Source organism: Notolabrus celidotus, chromosome 8 (assembly GCF_009762535.1).
Source record: "Notolabrus celidotus isolate fNotCel1 chromosome 8, fNotCel1.pri, whole genome shotgun sequence".
Lineage (NCBI taxonomy): Eukaryota > Metazoa > Chordata > Actinopteri > Labriformes > Labridae > Notolabrus > Notolabrus celidotus.
The window spans coordinates 24,009,891-24,034,229 of record NC_048279.1 but is presented as its reverse complement, the minus strand read 5'-3'; the positions used below and the strand labels follow the sequence as shown (position 1 = coordinate 24,034,229).

Genomic DNA, 24,339 nt, shown 5'->3' with positions numbered 1-24,339 from the left:
GGTGCACTCCTTGTCTATCATGACATGTCAGCTCAGTGCGTTAACCAGACACTTCCCTGAGTGGTCCCTGTGGGGGTTTGGAAAAAGAGTGGCTCCCATGCTAGGCCCACTGCATTTCAACAACATTGCTTTGCAGAGACTTTCTTAAGTAAACAATATAATGAGAAAGCAGCATGCCGAAGGTTTTCCAACCTATAATTGTCTGTTGTACTTTATTATGTTGCCAAATAAAAGCACAGGAATCTGTGCAAATAAAAGGTTAAGGCTCTGGGATTCTTTAGGATATTTATAACAGTAAACGCCCCAAAAATCTGATTTACCAATGTGGACTTGTGTGTGCTTACTTCCACCGAATTCCATTGTGATTATGCAGCTTCAACACTGGAGGAGCCTCCTTTGTGTGAAGATATGACATGTATATATGCACGCTGAACATCAGTCCATCTAGACATATCCATAGTCTCCATGCATGCTCAGCAGCTGGGATGCATTAATGTGCAGCATGCTTAGTATGCACTATAAGCTCTGGAAAGGCTACCTGTCACTGGTGAAGTGTTCCTTAATGGATGAGGAGTTGATTTACATTTCCAAAGGCGTGTACACACTGAATTTCTACCCACCATTCAGCTGATGGTAAAGGTTAATGGCCGTGGCAGTCAGGTAAACATGTTTTTGTCCACCTTTTGCAGAGTTTAAGTCCAGATTCATCTCCTTAATTTAAAATACACAAACATCAGAGCTGACTTGATGAAATTAGATTGAAAAAAAAACAAAGCAAGTCTCCAGTAGGTGAGCAATTGTGTTGAGTAATGAGGAGGCTGATTTTGTCTGATTGGAGGCATCCCAAATGAACAAATACGAGTCTTTGTGTTGATTTCAGAGGGCCTCTCTGAACTGAACAGAAAGGATGATAAATGTTTCTGCAAAGTGCAGTTTCTCTGAATGCCAACCTTACATTGTACTGTTAAAAAGTTATACTTTTGGTTCAACTTTCCGCACTGTTCACTTTCTTTAGTAATGATATAAACTAAACTTAAATGTCACAGCTCCAGAGATGATAGTGTAACTTTTGCCACTTTCACTGATTCATTACTTTGGTTTGGACCAACATTTTTGACCAACCACTGGACTGATTGTTAGTAATGTTAGCATAGAAGTTAATTTTTCCCAGAGGATGTGTTCATCTGATTCTCCTTCAAGTACTTTTTAAAAATGTATTGGAACAACACAGAATTAAATGTTTAGGTTTTTCAGTGACGTCTCTCAACAATGACTGGTTAGATTGGCATCTATTTTGGTAATAATATTCTTGTTCACTTTAGTTTTGATTTTGATAATGTTGTTGAAGTATTAAAGGAACTATTTCACACCATCATCAAGTCAAACTGACTTGTGTTTTATGCAGTTGATTAGCAAATACTAGCATGCTATCTAGCTAAAACAACACCCAACAACCACACAAGTTAATTTGCCAAAAAAGACATGACACAGATTTTTTTCTTAAAATAAGATTTTAATATTACTTATTATCATAAAGATATATTTACACACTTTACAGAAATAGAAAATAAAAACACAAAGCTACGCATGAAAGGAAAAATAAAATAAGTACTCCAAGAGCTAAAGCTTATCTTTTATAAATTAGAAACCAAAAGTTCAAATATGTACACAGTATTTCAACCATTTCTGATACACTTGTTTTATTTATTCATTTATTTATTTATGTCATTTATTTTTGCCCAGTTCAACATCAAAACAGAGACAGGGACTGTACATTTGGCCTGGTGAGTAATATGAGCACACACCATAAACAGAATATAAGTTTCAGGAGTAATACATCGTCTTTTAAATGGTTTCTGCTTCAGACCTAGTAACACTGTTGCGATGGCGTGTAAAACCTACAGACTGCATCTCTCCTCGGATTGTTCTCGTGATCTCGGACACGGCGGTTACATTGATGGAGAATGTGTCGCAATCGAGGCAGGAGGGGCCTGTGCTATTCTGGGTGTAGGAAGTCTCATATTGAGGCTCCTGGATAATGACAGATCTTAGTCATTTCCCATGGGAGAGAAAATCTAGTTATCCTTTGGATTGCCCAGCCGGTGGAAATGTGTGAATGCATTGGATTGAATATCAGCCACTTGATCCTGCAGACACCCACTCGAAGGCCAACATGATACAGTTTCAGGGGCTTCAAAAGGTAAAATCATGGAATGTGTTTCCATTTCCACAAGGAGGGAAATGGTTGGTGTAAATTTAAAGGAATTTGATCTGGTAGAGAACTGAATCACAATAGGATAAAAAAAACAACATAAAAACCTTGTGTTTGCCATCCTTTGTTTTGGGGTTGTGTCACAGCTAGTGGGAAACAGAGCTCTGTAAGCTAATATTTTTTAACCTGCTGCTAGCTTCTCCATCAGTAACACAAATCTCTCTCTGCTTATCCCTGCTCCTTACACACTCCCAGCCAAATGCAGTTGGACAAAAAGAACTAAACACATTAGGGTGAGCTCTGAGAACAAACATTTTCTACCAGGAAAACATGCTAACAAGTGCATAGGAACATTACTCAGGCCTTGTGATGGTCACAGAGAAGAGGAACTGGAGAGGAAACATTGAGAGGATAGGAATCGTTTCTCTTGTGTAAGCCTTGCTGGAAAAGACCATTAAGGAAAATGGTTTGCTCCCCGAGCATAATGTATTGGTTTACCATTTCAGTTTGAGCCTGGACGTGCTTGTCCTTCCACACCACAAGGCCCATTAACCTGATGTGCAGGGGAGGACTGTGGGCTATCATCTACAAGAAAAGAACGCCTGAAAGCTTTCACATGTCCACGACATATTGTGCTGCAGACTACTTTCTATTTTGTTACATCCACAAAAGATACAGCTTTTCACACTGTATTCAAAAAGTAAGCTTTGGACAACCAGCTAGACAAGAATCAGACAAAAATTGTCACAATACACTGGAAAACCATTCCATATCAAGAGACTCTTGTTTTCAGGGTGTATTTTTCCAGCAGCATAATGGAATTGCAAAAGTGCAGCCTTGCAAACCCATACAGAGAAGTCTTGGAGCAAAGCCACGTCTATTTGTTGGGACTTTGTTGACACTGGAGGCTTTGGATCAGTGGGATTTTTGGCTTTTGATTTTTGGATTCAACTGATAGCCAGACCAAGATTAAAAGAGTACTTTACATAAACATTGGTTTGCTCTGGTCTCTGAAAGGGCAGCATGGCTGGTGCAGATGGTGAGGATACATTCATGAAGAACAGTGCGGATACAGACGTTGCTCGGCTCCGTAACAATAACTTCTGAGATGGGGAAATATTGATTTGAACCCCTTTGCCATGACCCAGACTACTTCCAGCATCCCAACTCCTGCGGCTTTGAACTTCCATCCCCAGCTCATATCTTCCTACTATCTTCCCCAATAATACATGAGACATCCTGAGCAAACTGTCTCACTCCCAAGGAGCATTAATGAAATCTACATCTCTGTCTGAGAGGGTATGAAAAAATAATGGTGGAACTGAAATTATTACTCTTCACAGTGCCCCAGGATTTAATGCATTTTTAATCAAGCTGATCTTGGCTGGGTGGATTACCAATGTGATTTTAGATGCACTCTTAATAAAAGCTTCTCATGCTGGGTGTGAGAAGACTCAGCATTCTATTGTAATATTTGCATGAGACATGGCGAGAGGGAAAAGGTGTTGGAAATCTGGGTTAACATGCCAGTTGTTATGTGGTCGAGCTTGAAAAAGGAGTCTTTTACCGATTTTCACCTAAAATCTGAACTAGGAAGTTGCTCTGCACACCTAATAAACAACAAACAATTTCAAGGTGGCTGCTCTACAGGTTAAAGTCCTAATATGTTACATGGTTACACACTGAATCAGCAGGGGGTCGAGGATTGGAAAGGGAGGGGGAGGGTGTGGTTTCAGTCTAAGCCAATTTAACAATGAGCTCAGACTAAGTGGCCCCGGCCAGCCTTGGGTAGATCCATCTGAGAAAGATTAACTCCAGGATTTAATGAGCGTAATGATCAAAGCCACGACCACCTGTGCTGTGGAAGGGCAGACTAGAAAGGCAACTGTACCCAACATAATGTAGGGAAGGGAACATGATGAGAAAGGGCTGAATCCTGAAATGTGGCTATATTGGTGAATACATAGAGGGAGAGTAAAAGATACAGTATACGAAAATATGCTCATATAAGCTTCAAATGTATTGTATGTTTGTGTTTTGTTAAATAAATGCAAAAAATAGACTGCTCTAGTACAAGCCTCTATCACAGCACCCTGAGAAAAAAGAAATAAAACGACTTAAACATAGAAATAAACATAAACAGTAATATATTCCAGTATGATGGAAAGGCATAGCATTTCATAAGTGAAAGATGTGGGTCAAAGGGTCAAACCAGCCATATGCTGAATATCTAAACAGCCAGAGCACTAGTGGTAGGCTGATCACGGTGGCGTATTATCTGAGCTGACGTTTTTCTTTGAAGCTTTTTTAAATTTTTTGGTCTAATTTACCTGTCCTCCTCATCGCTAACATTGTCTGTCGTGGGATTTATGTTTGCAGAAATTGAAAATGCATAATGTGTCAGTGTATCAAGACTTCAAACAAGAGGTAATGTGTTTTTCCCTAACCTTTGTTTCCTTCGTTCCTGGCAGCATTGTGGAGAAGGTTATTATTTGGCACTTCATTAAAAGGCGAGGCGGCCCGTCGGTGGAGCAGACCGCCCCTGCCAGTTAACAGTCGTGTAGAGCAGCTGCACACGGCAGCAGTGTGGTGAGAAGGCTGGGGATTGGGGACAGGATTGGGATTGGGATTTGGGGTCAAAGGACTCATCCAAGGTGGGACATGTTACAGTAACCTTGAGCGCGTCAGTAAACCCCCTCTAAGGTGTTAATGAGTTCAGAAACACCAGGATAGCTTTGGATTAAAGAATCTCCTAAATGAAGGAATTATTCTGTCACTTAAATAGATTATTTCTACATGTTGTGCTGTCTTTCTTGTCCAACGTTATTTGCATGTGGACATACTGTCAGTATGAGGTACAAAGCACCATTAATGATGATAATTAAGCAATGGTTAAAATGTCATTTAAATGTGACACTTTTTCTCTTCCTTCTAAACCTTTAGCTCCTTTTTGCAGCAGACATCCAGAGTTTTATGAGAGAACTTAATATTTGCTATTGTCATCTATTAAACCTGATACTGCCCCCCTGTATAATCAGCGTCTCCTCGTGCTAATAAACCCTTAAGTAGCAACACAGCAATGAAAACAGCGGCTGCATTAACCTTGGATCTGAGAGATGGGAATACCACACCGTGGAGAAGCGACAGATGCTTTGAGACTCAGATTGTTTTGACCGGGCTCCCTCTCCACCACATGTCATGCAAAGTGTGTGAGACTCTCAGGGAGATCGCTATGTTTGGGCTCTATTAAGCAAATGATAGGTAATAATAATAATAATAATAATAATAATAAAAATAATAAAAAAAACACTTGGGAAGAAGACAGAGATAGATAAGTAGTGAGGGAGTGAAAGAGAGAGAAAGAGAGAGACAGAGAAATAGAGTCTGATAGCTCAGGCTCCATAACCTACCCCCCCACCCCCCTTTCCTGCCCCCATGTCCTCCTAGAGCTGAGGGTGAGCGGCTTGTCCAGATTTTTTTTTTTTGTGGACAGAGTTGCTTGAAGAACCAGCAGGTGCTATGGACATCACTCTTCAGGCTGGGCAAGCTTAGGCCCCTTTGTCGCAAGGCCCCCCAAGGCAAAGGAAGAGCATAGAAATCAGAACCTGGGGGAGGGCGCTCAAAGCAGTGCCTGGAAGACAAAACAACAGAAACACAGAAAAACAACCATTAGAGTGTGTTCTTGTTTCCTAAAAATCCTGCAGACATTCCAGTTTCCTCTTAAATAACAATGCCCTTTAGGGAGCGTCTGCCTAGCTGTCTCTGTGTCACACAGCATCTCTGTGTTCTCTTGCACTTGAAAAACAGTGACAAAATAGGTAACCCAAGAGATGTTCCAACCAGATTTTATGTTCTTTGCTTAGAAAAGTGCAGCATGCAGTAAGAAAAACAAACGTATGTCTTGCTGCGGAACACAATCACAACATTATGCCCTGCTCAGGGCTCTGGAGCACTCCTCGACAATGAGGAAATCTTTTATCCTTCTCCACCTTTTATCTTTTTCTGCTTTGTGATAGTTCCCCAAGATATTGGATGAGTAAAGCGGTAAGCTATCCTGCATGACAACACCGTTCCTTCTCTGATAAGAGCCTGGTTTTGTTTCAAGTTGACATATTTTTGTGACCATGTAATGCCGTGAGAACTGGTTTACGGTATATCTTCTCTCCACTCAGTTGCATTGTTGTTGTTTGTTGCCTTCTTTTTTGTTGCTTGAGGTCTACGGGATGACCTCAGCCCCTTGATGTCATACCACATAACACAGTGGCTGCACAAGAGGAGATGCAGGCCTGCTCTCAGTGTTTTTGATGAAAAGAAAAAGCGTTTTGAAGACATTCTCTGAGCTCTCTCACACTCAGGGTCTCGAGGGGTTTTCATAAATTGCCTGCGGCTTAAAATCTGTAATATCCTGTCTGTCTTTTGGACTGTCACTGGCATGGCTTAGATCTAAGAGATGTAATAGCACTCTCGGATCTAAAGATGACCCCGTCGCCCATCTTTCTTCCCAGAGTCGCTTGCCATCTGGAATATGTAATGATGAGAAGTCAAACTTTGCCTCAGGTGTCTCAGGAAGTAAAAGATGAGCTGATTTTGACAATGGAAGGCATGGATCTGAAGAATGTAACCTGTCAAGTAAATCATAGTTCCTAATCTCTTCTTTAGCGGCGCAGTAATTAAGTTAAGGCCGGTAATGACTTATCCACATACAATCTGTCTGCTTACGAGTCTCACCAGTCCTCAGCTGGATGTCTCCATTGAACTCTAGCTTTGATCAAACAAAATGCATCTCCAGCTGCTTCCAGAGGTGCTTTTCCCATCATCAGCTCAAAGCGAGGGGGATGTAGGACACGTGAGGAAGAGCAGAGACTGTTAGGGGGCTACAGGATGGAAGTATCCAGTCTTGGAAATGAGCAAACCATAGACTGAATAAAAAGATAGACGGCCTGATAACCACCCAACAATGAAGCCAAGACAATTGGAGCTGACTGACTGGCTTCAGCACAAGTCATAACCTGCCATCTCTATGTTAACAGATGGGATATTGGTGGAACAAGGGATTTAGTTTTGTTGAGGACTGATGGACCTGAAATGTGTGTTTTGATTTGGTTAGCAGAAGGGTTGGGATGCCAATACAGATGCTCCTAGAGCCGGTCCTCACTGCACAACCTCTAGCTCCAAATTGGCAAGATATATCAGCACCCATCGCAGGGAGTATTTGGGCCACATTTTTTTTACAACAGGGGAAGGTGGAGACCTGTCATCTATCATTATATACAGCCAGTGAAACAAACTGGATAAGATCAAGCTTGTAACTCTTTGGATCATTTGTTCAGTAGAAGTTAGTTGCATTATCTCTAAACACAGCTGCTGTTGAACAGTCTGATTCCTGTTGTGATCAGGTTAGGGTGAAGAGGAATGGTAGATAAAGAAACCCTTGCACAAGGTTGAACTCTTAACTCAGCACTGATAAGAAGGGCTAGAAGTGGATGACAAACACAAAAAGGGAAATCTTCAGCCTGTTTGGTTTAAGTGGTGTTTGCGAAGGTGGCATTGTAACTCACTGAGCCGTTCAGTTTTACTAAGCCTCACAACTTCCTGAAGTTCCCCGGCTGGTGGCTGTCATTCTGGCACTGAGCACTAAACAACCCTGACCACTCAACTTGTAGAGAGGATTCTCACTCTCTACTGTCAGGCTGAGGAAAATCGGAGCACTCATGTCGTCCTTCAAGTGTAGCCTTCTCTCGGCTTTGGTCTTCACTCATTGTTTTCACCTTTGTGCTGAGCCTCTAGAGTTCTGTATTGAAAGTGGGATTGAACTCAAAAGAAATTTGACCCTTTGAAAAAGTAATGATGAAAAATTCGCCATGGTTTGTAAAAAAAAAATCTGACTTCTTTGGAGGAAAGAGCTTCCAATCTTCTCCAGCTTTGATCCTTCTCCTTTAAACTGATTAACTATGCCTTGACACTCTCTGGCTGCAGCCTCTTCTCACTGTGGCTTTAATTTACGGCGACCCTTTGCAGGTCAGTGCTGTATGGTCGTCACCTCCTGCAGGGATATTGTGTCTTGTTGAGTTTCCCTGTCTCTCACAGAGTCTGGGAGAGAAGTGTGTAGGAGTTTCAGTCTTCTTAACGCAGAGATGTAATTGTACCATTTCCACTCATTCACAGAGCTCAGCTAACATTGGAAAGTGCAACCAGAGCTTTCATTTGTATGAATAAAGTGTAAATTTGATCATGTCGTTTAATTAGTCATAGTGACTTTTAGTTTTTCAAATAAGCTTGATCTGTTTTTGCTGCCATATTCACAGTTGGTTTTGGTTCAGAGTAGAAAATCAAACTGCGAGGTGATAAGTAAAATATTATCTCTGATTTTGGATGAAAGAGATTTGCAGAAAGCCGTGTTTGAATTGACGGCAGGCTAAACATTCCTTTGACAGAGAAGCAGTGCTGCTAAGTAACCCAACTCTACAAAGTGTTATCTTTAGGAAAAGAGTTTTAATTCCCTCAGTCAGGTGGGGTGAAATGATGTTTGCACTGTGAATGGACTTAAAGGTTGAGTGTCTAAGTATGACTGTCTCCCACATGAGAAAAGAAATGACGTAGCATTGAACCAACCTCTGTTGTAATACCAGAAATCTCTCAACAAACGTTCTTCTCATGAGGCCAACAATAATATCCTCTAAGTTTGAGCTGAGTGTAACTGCTGTGGATGTTTGCAGTGTTTCCAGTTTTCCTGCAAGAGTTTGGGTTTTCTTTCATCATCGAAAACATCAAAACTTCTTCTGCTGACGACGTCTTTTCAGACTCAACATCGTATTTCTCCGAGAAAATCCTCCTCTAAATTGTTTCCTCTTTGGTCAGCAGTTATGATTTGATTTAGGGAATGTTTTCACTCACATAGCTCTGATTTGACAGAAAGTTGGTCCAACAGCAAAGCCGAGATATAAACAGAGAGGTAAAGCCTTCCACTGTTTGGTACCGACTGGTTATTTGGCAGGTTCGATGGCATGCTTTTCCAAACAAAATCTTACAAGCATCATTTTTGCTCAGGACTCCCAGAAACTCACCTTGCTCTAGAACGGCATGGGCCCCTTGTGGGAAAGACGTGGCCGTGGGCGTCTCCTCTTCCAGCCGGCCGGTCTGTGGGTCTGACCCCCCCTTGCAGGGTTTTGCTGGACCATTTTTCTAACTATAGGCGCATCTTCTAGCTCTCTGCCATGCTCCGTGGAGGCCATGGGACCTGGATGACACATGGAGAAGAGAGACAAATCAGATCCCCAAAATTGGACTCTTCAGTTAACTGTGTTTTCACCTTTCACACCCTGAGTATCACCATTGGACGACGTTTATCAGTGCAGAAATGTGCAGGAGGATCCAAAGAGGGATCACAGTGGTAAATGATGAGGAAGCAGGAGACATGTATAGATAAGTCTGTGTGTGGGCCTCTATAAGCCCACCCAGTATTGTAGTTCATCAATTCAGTATGCTGGAACCACGGACCAGCAGATAGACGGAGCCTCGTCTGAGGAGAGGGAAGCCAAACCCTCGTGTCTCATGTCTCTGTCACTCTCCCTAAAGATTACAAACTCAGCCTGACATCGTGGAGGTGCATCCTGTCGCAGTGTTTGATGCAAGATTAGAGATGAGTTGAATAGCGTCTCTTAGAGAATGTGTGTGAATGTTTAAGGTGTGTGTGTGTGTGTGTGTGTGTGTGTGTGTGCACGTGTGTTTGAGAGTGAACCCAGATGTTCCGAGTCATTGCTCAATAAGTGTGGCATGATCCCCTTAAGCCCCTCTTTTCTAAACGGCTTGGTCCACCTCAAGTGTGCCTATGACCCTTCAACCTTTTGGTAACCGAAAGACCTCCTCTTGGAAATCCAGAGGTTCTATTAAAAAGGTTTTTGCAGTTGTACTTTTACTCTTAATGGCATATTTAACAAGGGTGATCTCTCACACTACAGCCAGTTATATAGTCGTATAAAGTCTAAGTAAAGCAGGGAATTACTTTTTATTTGGGGAAAGGTAATGTCTCAGTTAGAATTCAGTATATGTCACAGATGTATTGGGATGTATTTTAAATTCAAATGAAGAAGAATTGCAGTGTAGATGTGATTGAAAGGGTATTAAAGGGGGATTTAGTGATGGATTTTCACAACATTCAAAATACACAGGCTGAATATGATGCAAAACATCAGCAATTAAGAAGGAGAGTCTAAGACATCCTCACTTTTTATCCAAAGTACAGAAAAACTCACAAAGCACTCAAACAACAATGATCATAACATGACTAGCTTTGATGGCCGAAATATTAAACGTCCTAGTCTGTATCATTGACAAATACACCTCTCTCTGTTTAAACTTAATATTATATCCTGTGATCTCATCATTTCTAAGCCTCCTTCTAAGCCAAACAAATTACTTAAAGAAGCTACAAATACCCATTGGCCTGTCGAAAAGCTGATCAGCATCACTCACAAGAGGTCACGACATTCCTGTCCCCTCTCCTCAGAGACGCTGGCACCATTTTTAGAATTCCAGGTTAAAAAACCCTCTTTGGCTTAGTGGGCTCATGTTAGGACACTGCTTAAGTTAAGTCATCCAGCAGGCCGCAGCGGTTTGTGCAAGCAGAGACGGTTTATTGAGGACAGCGGATGAGCAGCTTACAAAAGCCATGATGATACTAGCCGCCTTGCTTCCTTCAGATTCTTTTCATCACTGTGTGTATTTAGATGTGGCAGAATGGTGATACCAAAGGCTGTTATATGAACAAGACACAGCTGTGCCCCTGAGAATGTCGCCTGATTGAAATGTTAAAACTCTCAAACCTGTCTACTGCGTTCAAAACACTCAGCTGGCTCTAAAAGGCAAGATCAATTTGCTTGAATAGAGGGCAGCTTTCTTCAAGAGCAGAATTCAAAACGCCATTAGAAGGGAGGCAATTGTTGACCTTCAGCTGTGGCATATTGAAGACATTTTCAAAAGAACAACTTTCCATAGAAAAGATAAGAAAAAAAAAGAGGAAGGTTTTTAGCCTCCAGGTTTAAATAATGGAGAACTGCAAGGCAGAGCTAGACGGCTTGTTGAATGTTTTCAATGTATATCCCTGAAACGCCAGACATCTCAAGTTCCATTTCCACACTAATCTTCTTCCGCAAGCACATTACACAGTATACTTGTGGGCGAACAGTAGGCTAATTCATTCGCAGCAGGGAAAGTCTCTGTTGCATATTTCCGCATCTAAAGCCTATCTTTGCCCTTAGGAGGACTAATCTGCGCATTATCCTTTTGTTATTGTTCCAGATACACAGTGAATGAAGGACGTTGACACATTCTGGAGGCATTTGGCTCATTCCTGTCAAATCCAGGGGGTTTAATGTTGATACACTCTCTGTTTGAGTACATTTTTTGGGGGGCCCTGCTTCTTTAACGCCCCCCAAAACAGTTTAGATGCAGAACACACTTAAACACATACATGGGATAAAAATCCTGACATGTTTAAGTCAATATCTTCTCGAAACTATTTTTTATTTTAATTATTTAAGTCTGGAAAGTGCCAAAGGGAATTGGATGCAACATGAAGAAAGGGCTCAGAAGAGTATTATCCAACTCTGCAGCCTTGACTGATGTCTTCCTAAAAGCGTCATTGTCTGATAAAAGGTTGCATAAAGTCTCAGAAGTAACCCCCTTCCTTTTTCCAACATTGGAAAGATGTGGGTAAGGGGCTTTCAGATACTGAACTCTAACTCAACCATTTGACAAGCACTTATATTAAAGCATACTGACACCTTAAATGTCTTGCAGCAACTGCAATAAGTACAGTGCTACACAATGTCTAACTGCTGCTGATTTTGAGCGATGGGCTAGTTCAAAAGGCACTGCAACCACATCCATGGTGGTGCACAAAAAACACACACTGCATTACATGATGGTAAAGTAATTGTACCCCAGCTCACACAACTCATCTGGCGCTCCTCTCTGGGTGGCTCAGGCTGTCATAACCCGGGTCCATAATAAGACAATTTAGATGTCCCTGCCATTGCAAGCTGTCAGCCACTGCTCTGCACTGGGGTTTGAAGGGAGAACATCTCACGATTCTCCTGACAAATCTCAACCCATCCAATCTGGCTACAGGATAGAAAAGTGTAATGAAAGCTGCTAAAAATAAGCCGGGCCCCAGTGATAACACTGGCAGTATAGATTAACTTCTGCAGCCTGCAGAGAAGCATCTCTGTGTGACAGGTATGACATACAGCAACAGCTAGCTTTGTACACCCATCTGTAGTGGACCGTGTATGCATTGACTGCAGATCTGTTGCATCAGTCTAAGACCTTTTGATTGTTTCCGTTGCAGGTTTATTATTGGATAATGTGTATTTCATCTCCATAAACAAAGATATCTCAGCTATCTCACTGCTCTGAAATTGGATCCCGTCTCTGTAGTATCCCATTTGATCTTTTCCCATGGGATGTTCGCGTGTTTATGTTCGGTTGGTAAAACAGTAACATGGCAGGAAAACATATGTTGAACAATAATAAGTATCTTATCTCTACTACTGACGACCTTGGAGCCCCAGTTTTGCCCGTTTTCAACCAAATCTCAACACTGCTTCCCCCTCTAGGTAATTCCCTAATTAAAGTTTAATAAAGGGAGAATTTCAGGAATGCCTGGTTATTGCAGTTGCTCCTGCCTGCATTACTGATTGCCTCCCCAAAGAAAAGAAGAGAAAAATAACATTACATGGTTCATACAAAGCCTGGGGGGCTTGGAAGAGGGAATATTTTAACTTTTGTCAAGCTTTGGAGTATGCTTAAGTTGCATTAAACTCCTTAAAAAAGCTTGCTTTTCGACAAACTGAGTCATATCTGAATTAAAAGGGTTGATCTTGAAGCATTTGTCTTTTTACTCTAACACATTATGGTGCAGTGTAGCCTGGAGCTTGATTGACTGACGCGAAAAAAGAGGATGTTTTAGTAAGAGTGACCCTTTGCCTTTCAGACTTTTGCACTGTGAATACACACATTGAACGTTTCTAGCTAGCTGTTGTACCTCCCTATGAGCTCCTGGATAAGGGCCATTTTACTTTAGCTTGAACAACACAGGCAGTCTTTTCAATGAAAATTACCACAATAAGACTTGTGTCCTTCACACCAGAGAAAGGAGAGCAACTAGTATATGACTGCTGAGTCCATACAAAGCTAGAGTCTTTGGTTTTGGTACCATGAGAATTATTAAAGGTGTTTGAAAAAGGCCATGCCCTTGGGTAGGAGATTAGAGGTAGAATTGGTCTGGCATACAACAGAGTGTTTGACAGTTTCACCACTTTTCCTGTGTACGGACTAATGATGAATATCTGTTGGCTGCTCCCTAATTTCCTGCCCCAGTTTCCCCACCACCTCCTAAGGTGATATCTGTTATGTTGTGTTTTAAATGGCCGGCTCTCCATCTTTTTATGGCCCAGCCAAAAGTGGGATACTGACAGCTTATCCCTGTTGATTCTGCAAGAGTCTATCAGTGGAGCCTGGAGAGAAATACATCTTCCAGCACTTGTCCATCCAGTCAGAGAAGAGGAATGGCCGTCCTCTGGTTTAATGCCAAGTTCATCAGCTGCCCTCATGGCTGGCAGGAGCAAACTGTATATCACAGCGCTCTGTGTCAATGCAGGAACAGACAGCATTGCAAATGGGCCAGAGCTACTTATTAAGGGTTGTAAAGCTGATTTGTGTGAATCGCCTGCCAAAATTACCACATAACAAATGTCTGCACTTGTAAATACAGCCACTGCATAATGGTTGATATGCCACTAGGACATGAAGGATCAAGCTATACCAGCCTGTGAGTTAAGCTATAGCAACAAGTTTGCACAGGCCTGTGTTCATGGATTACAAACTGTAACATAAAATCTAAACAGGCACAGTCAAGCATGGCCACCCAAATTTAATCCGTGCTGCGTTTAATTTCCTCTGTGTCACTGCAAATTGATTTGCTGTCCTCTTGAATCTTGTCTGTTTGTTTACTCGTCTTGCTCATCACTCACAGTCACACTGATTATGAATCAATTGAGCACAATGTCATTGATCCATTTTCTTGGTTGGCTCATAAAATTTCATCTCTCATCAGTTTCTTTGCGGTCCCTACATCGCTTATCTGACACCACTGTGTCCCAAATCTCACCCAGTGGAATTTCTATTAAAGTATTTTGACGTGCGAACAAACAGCTGAGACAATGGGAATTGTTCGGCATTGAAAAGTCATGACAGGAGTGACCCTATGTGACCATGTTGGTTCCACTGAAATCTTTGCATCAACACTCTCAGAAAAGACAAATCCGTGCTCATACTATATTTGCTCTGACAGATGAGTCCAGACTTTCAGGCAGATTTCCACTGGGCCTCATTCAGGTCAGCCTAATCACAGCCATTTAAATATGGGACTGGTTCAAGTGCCCTCAGTGATTTTTATACCCAACCAAGATGGCTACTACTGATATTTATCACCAGTAATTTTTAATTCATTGCCATATTATCACTTATGCTATTATTTGACAATCTAGACTAGGACTTATATGAGGTACAAGTAGTAAGTGATCAGAGAACTGTTAAACCTTGCTGCACTACAAGAAGTCATCCGTGCTTTTTTACATCCGGGTATTAGAGCTCTATGCAGTATGGTAGTAGCCATTAACAGGGGCTACAGCTGCAGCCTGTGGCGAGTGGCTGCTCTACAGCTTATACACAATGAAAATTTTCCCAGATTCCCCGTCACATAAGTATTGAACAAACTGCCCTATACTGTATACTAGTGTTGAGTACTAAATCAGGTTATGTCAAACACCTGTGAATTATGTTGGAATAGAAGCAATATCTTTTGAATGTTAGTACTAGCTACCGAGCCACGCAGACTTCAGTACATTCACAGATGTAGTTGCTTTGCTTGGTGGATTTAAAGTGCTGTATTGGTAACTGCCCGTAAATAGACTCAGTGGCATTGTTGAAGTGGTCTGGTGATGCCAAGCTAGACATTAGGCTTGCCCATTCTCAATAATTATGTGCCATAGTTTTATATTATGAATCCTAGTAATGAAAGCATTTCCTGAGTAAGATACTCTGATTTGATTTGTGATATTTGACATCAATCTGCAAAACTTACCCCTAAGACAACCCTTACAATTTAGTTTTTGCATGCTCAGTAAAATAAAGTATTTCTGTATGTCAACTGGAGGCAGATTCGCTCATACGTGTGTGTATAATCCGTAAGGGAAACAAAAATATTTGTGTAAGTAAGAGAGAGGAAGAATAAATACCCTGGTGTGTGTAGCCATGGTTATAACCATGACGTTGTAGGAGCAGGCCTGCTGTCTCCATCGTGTGCCTCTTTCCTTCATTCACTTAAAGCAGCTTTGGCTAACTACCCCTCCAAAGCATGCCATTACCACAGACACGCTAACCCACACAGCCAGACACAGACATGTCACAGGGAGAGATGCTTCCTGCTGCATAAGCACATTAGGGGATCAAGAATATTTAGCCTAAGAGTGAGATATGTTAAATGTGGCAGAAAGGAGCCAAACATTCTTTTAACCTAGAATAAGTCCCTGCAATGCTACAGCATCACTCAGGGGATTTGCTAGCTGTCTGATAGCCTCCCCACACATTCATCCTGCACATATGGAACAGTGCCGAAACAAGGAGGCAGTCCCTTGTTGTTCAGCTCACACAATCCAACATTTATTGTCGGAAATGCTGCTTATCGCATGCCTACCAGTAAGTCTGGGCCTTGGCAGAAACTGGTACCAATTGCTTGCCGACTTTCAGACCACGTTACCATGGCAGCCACCATGAAAGGCGCTCAGTTTAGCTCAAAAGAATGACATTGTCAGCTGATATTGAGCAGGTTCTCAATTTACAAATTTCTCAGCACAGGCTGAATTCAGCCATCAGAGTGTGTCTGATGTTTTTAACCTCCTCTGTGGGCTCTTGGCCTCTGAGTGCTCCTCTCAGGGGGGGTTTGTTTTGGTCATGAGCTCTATCTTTTATTTCTGTCTGGGGCTGTTTGATATGCAGCATTGTTTTTTTGGGTGATAATGCTAGGCTTGTGGCTTCGTTGAAGGCTGTCTTTGTCCACACAAACTCCAGTGAGGAAACCAAAGTGCATGAAAAGTTGCGCCCATTACTGCAGCTCTTAAACAAAGCCCCTTGTCCGAAAAACAGCCCCCCTCTCTCACTGAAGGCTCAGAAGAAATTAAAAACAAACTGAGCACCCCTTTGGTCTCTGGCTTTCTGCAGATGTCCCTTTGAGTCAGCCAGCCGCCTGGTGCTTTCTCTGCTCCTGAATTAGAGAGTGTATGAAATGATGAGGTGTGAGACTTCGTTCTCTGCTATGATCAGAGCGCTGTGAGTTCAAAGGGCTGGCAGCAGCTAATGAAGCCACTGACTCCCCTCACCACTTGACTGCCTGTCACTTAATTCACAATCCCTCTCCAGTTGAAGGGGTGAATTTGTGGCTACAAGGTTACCGCAGGTTCGAGCCTACTGAGCATGAGCAGTGAGACAAACATAAAATAACTCTGAAGGGACATTTCTGCTCTTTTTTCGCTCTAAACAGCCGAGGGCAGGACCGAGAGAGATGCTGGTGTGGCTGTTTCCGCTAGCAGCACCGGGCTAAATCTCTGCGCATGGCAGGTACACTTGGTAGGTAAGGCTACCAACCATTGCCCTGATCTCTAGAGATTGCATGTCAAGGGCAAAGGGATCCTCCAACCATCCGTTTCCATGGGCACGCTAATCAGATGTGAAATACTGCCCCCTCCCTCTCCTGTGTCATCCCCCCCAACCCCACCCCTGCTGTGAACCTGCGTGCTCCCTCCCATCTGAGGTGTGGGAGAAAGAGGGAGACGGAAAGAGAGAGAGAGAAAGAAACGTCACTGCGCAGGGTTCACTGCAGCTTTTAATGCCTAAGGGAACCATCACTTCTTCTGTAGCACAAACAGTGCTATTAAAGGAAAGAGCAGCAACATTGCATCAGACTGTGTTGGGTCTCAACCACAACAAAAGATGTAAAAACAATTGCTCTGACGCTCCTACACATAGCAGGAGGTGTCATCACCTGCAGCCCCTTTTTGAAATGCATATCAAATAATGCTTAATGAATCTATATGGCACCTTATTTGCGGTTATTTGTGTCCCCATAGTTCTGAATTTCTTCATACGAAACTATGAGAATGAATAGAGTGAAATTCAGTAACCACATTTAAAAGTTAAGTAGATGTTTTATTGCCCAAATGTGAGTCACTTGCCAACTGAAGGCTCAAATGCTTAACAACACGAATGCAATTGTAGCATGGAAATGAAAAGTTTCAATATTATGAACAATAATAACAACTCATATACAAAGAGCTAATCACGGTTTCTTTTCTCTTATAACAGTATGATTTGTCGTAATTAGCCTGTGTTTCTTGTAGTATGGATTGTACACATAACAATAAATTCTACAAGTGCTTGCCACAAATGTTTACTGAGCATATGGCGTGCAGGTTAAACAGAGTGTAGCTACAGGCTAAGCAATAAAACATTTTAAGCAGTTCTGACCAACTGATTTAGTAAAGAAATAAAAACCCTAAGGGTTGTTACTGACATGTTTAGCTGCTCTGTGCTGCAGGTGAGCTAATGTTTACTGTGTTTATGAGGTTTGCATCAGCTGTTTAGATGAACTATTTGCCTGATGTGGATGCGTGTTTATGAATTCCAAATATTGTTTTGCTCTTGCGTTTCTACAAACATCTGTTCATGTTCAGGGGCCCTGAGAGCGGACCAGCCTCTCCTGATCAGTCAGTAAGCGAGACAGAGGGAAACAGTGAGGGGCCCTGCCCTCAACCTGGCAGAGATCAACACATACAGTGAGCGGCAGATCCTTGAATTGATCCACGTTTAAGTGCAGACCTGTATGTGTGACACCGTCTCTGAGGGAAAACAACATTTGTGATCAAAGACAGAGCTATTGCGATGAATAATGCATGGTTTCATAAATGAATGATTTCTGTATTGTCACAGAAGGCCCCCAGTGGAAGCGATTTCACAATTTCATACATTTCGTTAAAGGCGAGAACATGAGGTGAATGAGAGTTTTACACCACATGAGGTGCACCGCAACATCCTGTTTTTCTGTGAGAATAAAGTGACATACGCATCCTTTTGCCTGAGGCTTGGGATTTAGGCAGATCCCAGTGGGAGTGTCAGAAAATGAACCTGAGATCTACTAAGTCCCTCCACACTATCCATGATAGCCCCAATCCATTCTGACATCTTCACAGTGAAATCCCTCGTCTGACTGAGCAGCCTAACATCAGCCAGATGTGCAGCACTCTCAGCCACACATTTATTACATCTATGATCCATGATGGCGCCTATGGAGGCTTGGCGTTAATAGTGACTACTCTCTACTCCATGTTTATTTAATTCTCAGGAAACTATACTCCTCCTGCATATTATTATAGCCACCGAAATATGGCCTTACACCACAAATGACCTCTCTTAAGTAATAAACAGAAGTCATATTTTCTCATTCTTGCGTGCTACAAATTGGGCATGAAAGTCATAAAAGCACCTGCATTTTTAGAGGCTGCAGTACTTATTCTGCGGTCTGAGAGCCTGTTAATAAAAATGTCCATTTAGATCTTGATCAGAAATCCGATCTGCCACAATAAATGTAACACTTAATGTTCAAAAAGAGAGCCATAAATCACTTTCATATTGGACACTGGTGGAAAACAGAGCAGGTTTAGGAAATATCTGGCTCTAATTAAGTTGTAAGGAGCGCCCCGGGCCTGAGGATAGGGTCTGGTGATCACATGAGGTCTGGTTAACACAGGACCCCCACTCTATAACCGCCAAAGACCCCCTCCCCAAACCCTGAGGTTATGCCCTCAAAAGTTGAAGGGGGGTTCTGATCTTCAACAAAAAGATTCAGAATGGAGTCAGAATTTAATTTACAAGTAATTTAGCACATTTGGTTAAACAGACTTCTTTAAAAGCCATGAAAATGTCATTATTTCACACATGAAGTTCATAAAGCAGGACTAGATCACCAGCTGTGACTTCTTAAACCATGGAAAGCTTACACAACCTTTCAGCTCCCAGATAGCCTCTCTTCCTGTCCGCCCTTTCATTTTTCTGTCCTCTCCGACTTCTACTCTCCCTTTGCTTCCTTTTCTCTCCCTTCACTGCATTTGCTCTCATGGGAGGATCTAAGTGAGTAGATTTATTCATTCAAAGAGTTCTGAATTACATTACAGCAGCCCAGCAGTCACATATGCCAAAGTCTTCCAGCAGCCGAGCTCCCTAGGGAGTGTTAGCCCTAAGGTTAGCCTTATATCCCTACCAAATGAGTTATGATTTTTCACTAAATCTCTTCCGCAACTCCCTCCCGCTTCAGAGTAATTGTGGGTGCCATTCAAAGAGGTAATGTTGGGTGATATTATACAGATGTGAAGTGGTTCATCACAGGAAACGGCATTGAAAGTAACCGCTACACTGAGTCGCTGATGATGAATTCTGTAAGGATTGGCAATATGGCCAAAATGTTTTACTGCCATTTATATATATTTATTATGTGTTTTAATAATGTTACATTTAAATTGAGATGTTCTTCAAAGATAATATAACCTTTATGTAAAAGTCTGAATTTTACAAGTCCAGTCCAAATGTGTTCATAAAGCTCACAGAAAAACAGCAAAAGTTGACCAAAGTACCATCCAATCAAATTTAGAACCCCAAAATAACATGACTAATCATCCTTTTGAAAACCTGACAATGCAAATCTCATTGAACTGCAAGAACATGCATCTGGACCATCAACTATGGTTCCCCCTACTACAAACTACACAGACATGCCATTCAACAAAAGCTTTATATGTAGCACCTTTAAAAACAAGGTTTTGAAAAGTGCTTTGACATACAAGCAGGAGCATACATGAGAACAAAGCATCAGAGCCCAAGCCCAAAGACAGCCAAACAACAAATAACCAGAAAAACATCAGCCAAAAAAAACCCAGACATGATACCTCAACCAACACAACAAGCCAACACATCATAAAAACCCAGGCAAAAAATGCATCAAAGAGCATGAAATGAGACCAACAGGACATAAGATATACTATGATTTAAGCAATACAACAACACCACCACCAACAGCTAAATTAGCTCATTTTGCAGCCTTATAAGTCTGGCACACTGACACCCGTCCGGTGCTCCCTTACGAGAGCTAACTTGATTCCATTAGCACTCATATTGGATTTAGTTTGGAAATGTTGCCACTCACAGCCATTTAGCCAGCACCTGATGACGCTTCATTCATCCTGCTATCACAAGCTTCTGGTAATTAAAACCCAAAAGCAAATATATTGTTGATATGACGCAACACGACCGTAACTATCAAAGGGTTAGCTACATCAGTAAAAGAAGGTCTAAAGGTACAGTCATTCATTATACAATGGCAAAGCTACAACAAAGCAACATTAAAAAGTCTATGTGGATCATTAAATGAAGTTATAATGCTACAATTTATGCTTAACAAGCTTAACAAGAGCCACACCAACAGGGGGCCAACAAATCCCTCTTTACTTAATTCCCAAACACAACTCTGGATTCTTCAGTGTGTGTGTGTGTGTGTGTGTGTGTGTGTGTGTGTGTGTGTGTGTGTGTGTGTGTGTGTGTGTGTGTGTGTGTTTATTGTCTGCAGAGCTACACTGTTGCTGTAGGCTGCTGGCTCTATTTCCTCGTAATGCTGCATGAAGAGGAAATCCAGGTTCTTCATGAAAAGGTTTTCATCTGACCCGTGTGTGTGTGTGTGTGCGCGCCTGTCTGTTTGTGTGTTTTGTGGTGTGTGTGTGTGACATAAACCCAGCTGGTGCTCTCAAGCTCCTGTGCCTTAAAGAAAAAAGAAAAAGGAAAAAGGAAAAGGCCCAGCAATCCTCCGTAATCCCGTAATAACCTTTCTACTGCTCCCCCTTTGACACGACTGTTTGCCTGCTGTTATTATGTTATGCTGGGACATCTGGAAAAGTTTAGCCACTTTTGTTCTCTCCACAGCCACCATAATCACGTCCACAAGCAGAGACACCTTCCATACATTAGAAAACCCAGGATTATGATTTAAAGCTTCCTGGTTATGGGTGGTTTAGACCTTTTTGATGTTTTTTAACAAAACAATCAAACCCAGCTAGGTGGAGTTAATGCCCCTAGGTGTCTTAATAAGCAGCTACATATGCTGTAACTCTCCTCTATTTGGCTGTACTTGGAGTTGCAACACTTGGATGAGCTTCTGAGCGAGTCGGGCCTCATTACAGTATGTATGCATGATTGTGCCACAGAGCAGCCAGCCCCAACAATACATCAAAGTTTAATACGGAATAATAGCACTGCTGACAGCTCTCATAAAATCCTCCCCAAGCAGACGATTTCTTTGCCAGATAAGGTCTCCGATCCGGGCCTCGTGCTCTGCTAACACACACCTCACCTTACCTGTTCAACGCAGGCCTCACAATTACACCTCCTGCATGTACGTGCGGCCAAGTAAGTGTATGTGTATGAGCCAGCTACTTTTGTTTTCATCATGCACATCCCCGGGTGAGGATTGGCTGCATGTTTCAGTGGCAAAATAAAGAAACGCAGCTTTGATGTCCTCTTAAGTGTCTGTGACAGACACGAGAATGTTTTGAGAATAAGGACTGTTTATATACCAGTCTGAAGAGTTACACAGGGAGGAAGGAGAGTGATCGGCCTTGGGATGAATTATGGATACCACATGTCTAAAGCTGGAGCCCACTCTTGAGCCAGAGTGCTTTTCAAGGATGGGTAATTGAAGTGCGCTGCTAAAGGATGCTAATATTACACAGAGAAAGCCTCAGCAGCTCTTTTAGTGTACTGAGCGAGTATTATCAGCAGCCATTCACGTGAATTGCCTGTTGCACTAAGAGGTCTTGCTAGTATGCAAATGCAGCCATACATCATAAATACAATCAACACTCACACTTCCCCACCCTACTGTATACAGTCACATTCAGTCTAATATTCATCGCTTCCTGCAAGTGCACAAGCACATGCTCTCTCCGTCTCACTCTCTGTGCATCCTTCTCTTCATTCTCAAACACACATGTACACACACAGATGCCTGAGCGAGAGAGAAGAAGCCCACTGAACTGGAAAAGCGTTTGTCTCAAGATGAAAGGCTTCACACCCACTGCCTACATGCAGAGCCTCTTCCGACACCTTCCCGCGACAGCGCATACTGTAGCAGAGGCTACGCAGACACACTCCAGCTAGCATCCCTCCCCACACCCATCATCAACGCCGCAACACACTTGCATCTCCTCTTCCCTTTCACTCCCTTTCCCTCCCTTCCTCTCTGTCAATGGAGCGCTCATACTACAGTAGCAGCCAGGGGACAGAGAGGCGCATAAGCGGCGTGACTTGAACAACGTTGAGAAGGATAAGCTTCCATAAAAGCCCAGAGGCACGGCAGCCTTGTGTTCCCCGTCGCTGGTGTAGCACGGTGGGCTCTCAGGCGTGGAACATGCTTAGCCACACGCAGTGCGTGAAAAACGACACTGACCATGATGCTAGATAATTGCTTCCCATTTACTCATGTGCTGAGAGCCATAGACAAAAATAGCATGTCGCTGAGGCGAATTTGCTGGGAAGCATGGGAACTGTGAGTGCTGTGGCTGTGGATCGATACACAGAGTGGACAGCATCTTTCAAGCTGAAAGTCTACACAGCATCTCACAGCTACAGTCTGATCAGCACCTAGCAACATATAGCCTCACAGCATCACACAGATTCTATCCCCATCTTCCTTGATGTTGTGTATTAGCATTACAAAATCCTTGTCTAAGATACATCTTACATTGTCTTTATGTTAACCAGGCTAGCCTCTTCAGCATGTATCACTTAAACACAGCTTCTGTCTGTGTCTTCTAAGCTTTTGTAGTTGGTGGGTAGGTGATAATCCAAAGAATGGTCCAGACATTTACACAGGCCTAACTGTTGTTTTTTCACACCACAGTGTTACCTGCATCACATCTGCAGACTGCCCATTGCTCTCCAAACTAAAACCCCCAAGCCACATTTCTCAGAACCCCTCTACTCCCACGAGCCACCAGAGACAATATGCCTTGCCTCTTCATAATTGTTCCAAGTCTTTGTTTTTGTTCCAAGTATTATACATTTGAGGTCCAAACTGGATCTGATATCTAGTCCAACAATGGCTCCAGAGACGCAGCAGCACTTTACGGAAATTTACTGTGACAAGGCATCAAGACTGAGCCCCACAGGAGACCATCCTTGCATCTGGGATCTGTGTTCCCCTCATCGATGCGTACAACAATTACAGTCCTCATTATCATCACCACAGGAGGCTTGCATGCATATATAGGGGCTGTGTTGCCCTGCTGCACAATCACATTCATGTTATAATCATATAGCTCTCAGGTCAGATGGAATACATGAAGCCATAAATTAATCAGATTCACTCCACCTTGCAGAACATGTGCCATGCATATCTTACATTTCATAACAGCCACAACAGTCACATATCCATCCAGCATACCCATCACTCAGCACTAGCACTACAAAAAGAACGCTGCTAATATTTCATCTCCAAGTCTTACAAGCTTACATCAAGGTGAGGCAGTAAGGAAAATGATCAGTCTAACCTAGAAACACATTCAAGTTCAGCATAATAGCAAAGCCAGTACAATAGCTAGACAGTATAACCACTGCAGTGCAGTACTGTATACAGCCAGGTGCTAATATTCCTGCCTTTTAGAGCCCACACAAGGCTAACCATGCTGGGTAACTGATCAACTACAGCTGCCTGCACGAGCCAAACAGGCAAACAGAGAGAGAAATGGAAAGAGGAGGGAGAGAGGACCGGCGACGAGGCTGGCCGCTCCTGTACTCACCAGCACTGGCAGAACACAGCAGAGACACCAAGAGCACAATCACCAGCGTCAGGATCTTCACATTCATTTCTGCACTCCCCTCTGGCTCTCCGCTAGTCACTCGCTGATATACTGTAGTGCTGTGTGTGTGTGTGTTTGTGTGTGTGTATGTGTGTGTATGTGTGTGTGTGTGTG

At 42.5% G+C, this 24,339-nt stretch overlaps 1 protein-coding gene and 1 long non-coding RNA gene across 2 annotated transcripts in view; one reads left to right on the top strand and one right to left on the bottom strand.

The window, feature by feature from the left end:
- The window catches only part of LOC117817961, an 89,495-nt gene that overhangs the window by 15,234 nt on the left and 49,922 nt on the right, over positions 1 to 24,339 (top strand). The window lies entirely within an intron of this gene.
- apln (apelin) lies at positions 1,503 to 24,319 on the bottom strand. The gene is made up of 3 exons (XM_034690771.1): positions 24,166 to 24,319; positions 9,277 to 9,449; positions 1,503 to 5,843 (listed from the first exon to the last, which is right to left on the bottom strand). The coding sequence occupies exons 1-2, from the start codon at positions 24,230 to 24,232 to the stop codon at positions 9,283 to 9,285; spliced, it is 234 nt and encodes a 77-aa protein (XP_034546662.1). The 5' UTR covers positions 24,233 to 24,319; the 3' UTR covers positions 1,503 to 5,843; positions 9,277 to 9,282.

What these genes read in the sequence shown, in the direction of transcription:
- apln (XM_034690771.1), bottom strand. Translation starts at nt 24,232, where the DNA reads ATGAATGTGAAGATCCTGACGCTGGTGATTGTGCTCTTGGTGTCTCTG. An exon ending in GCTGTGTTCTGCCAGTGCTG is followed by an intron (nt 9,450 to 24,165) that starts GTGAGTACAGGA and finishes TGTGTCATCCAG; the next exon opens with GTCCCATGGCCTCCACGGAG.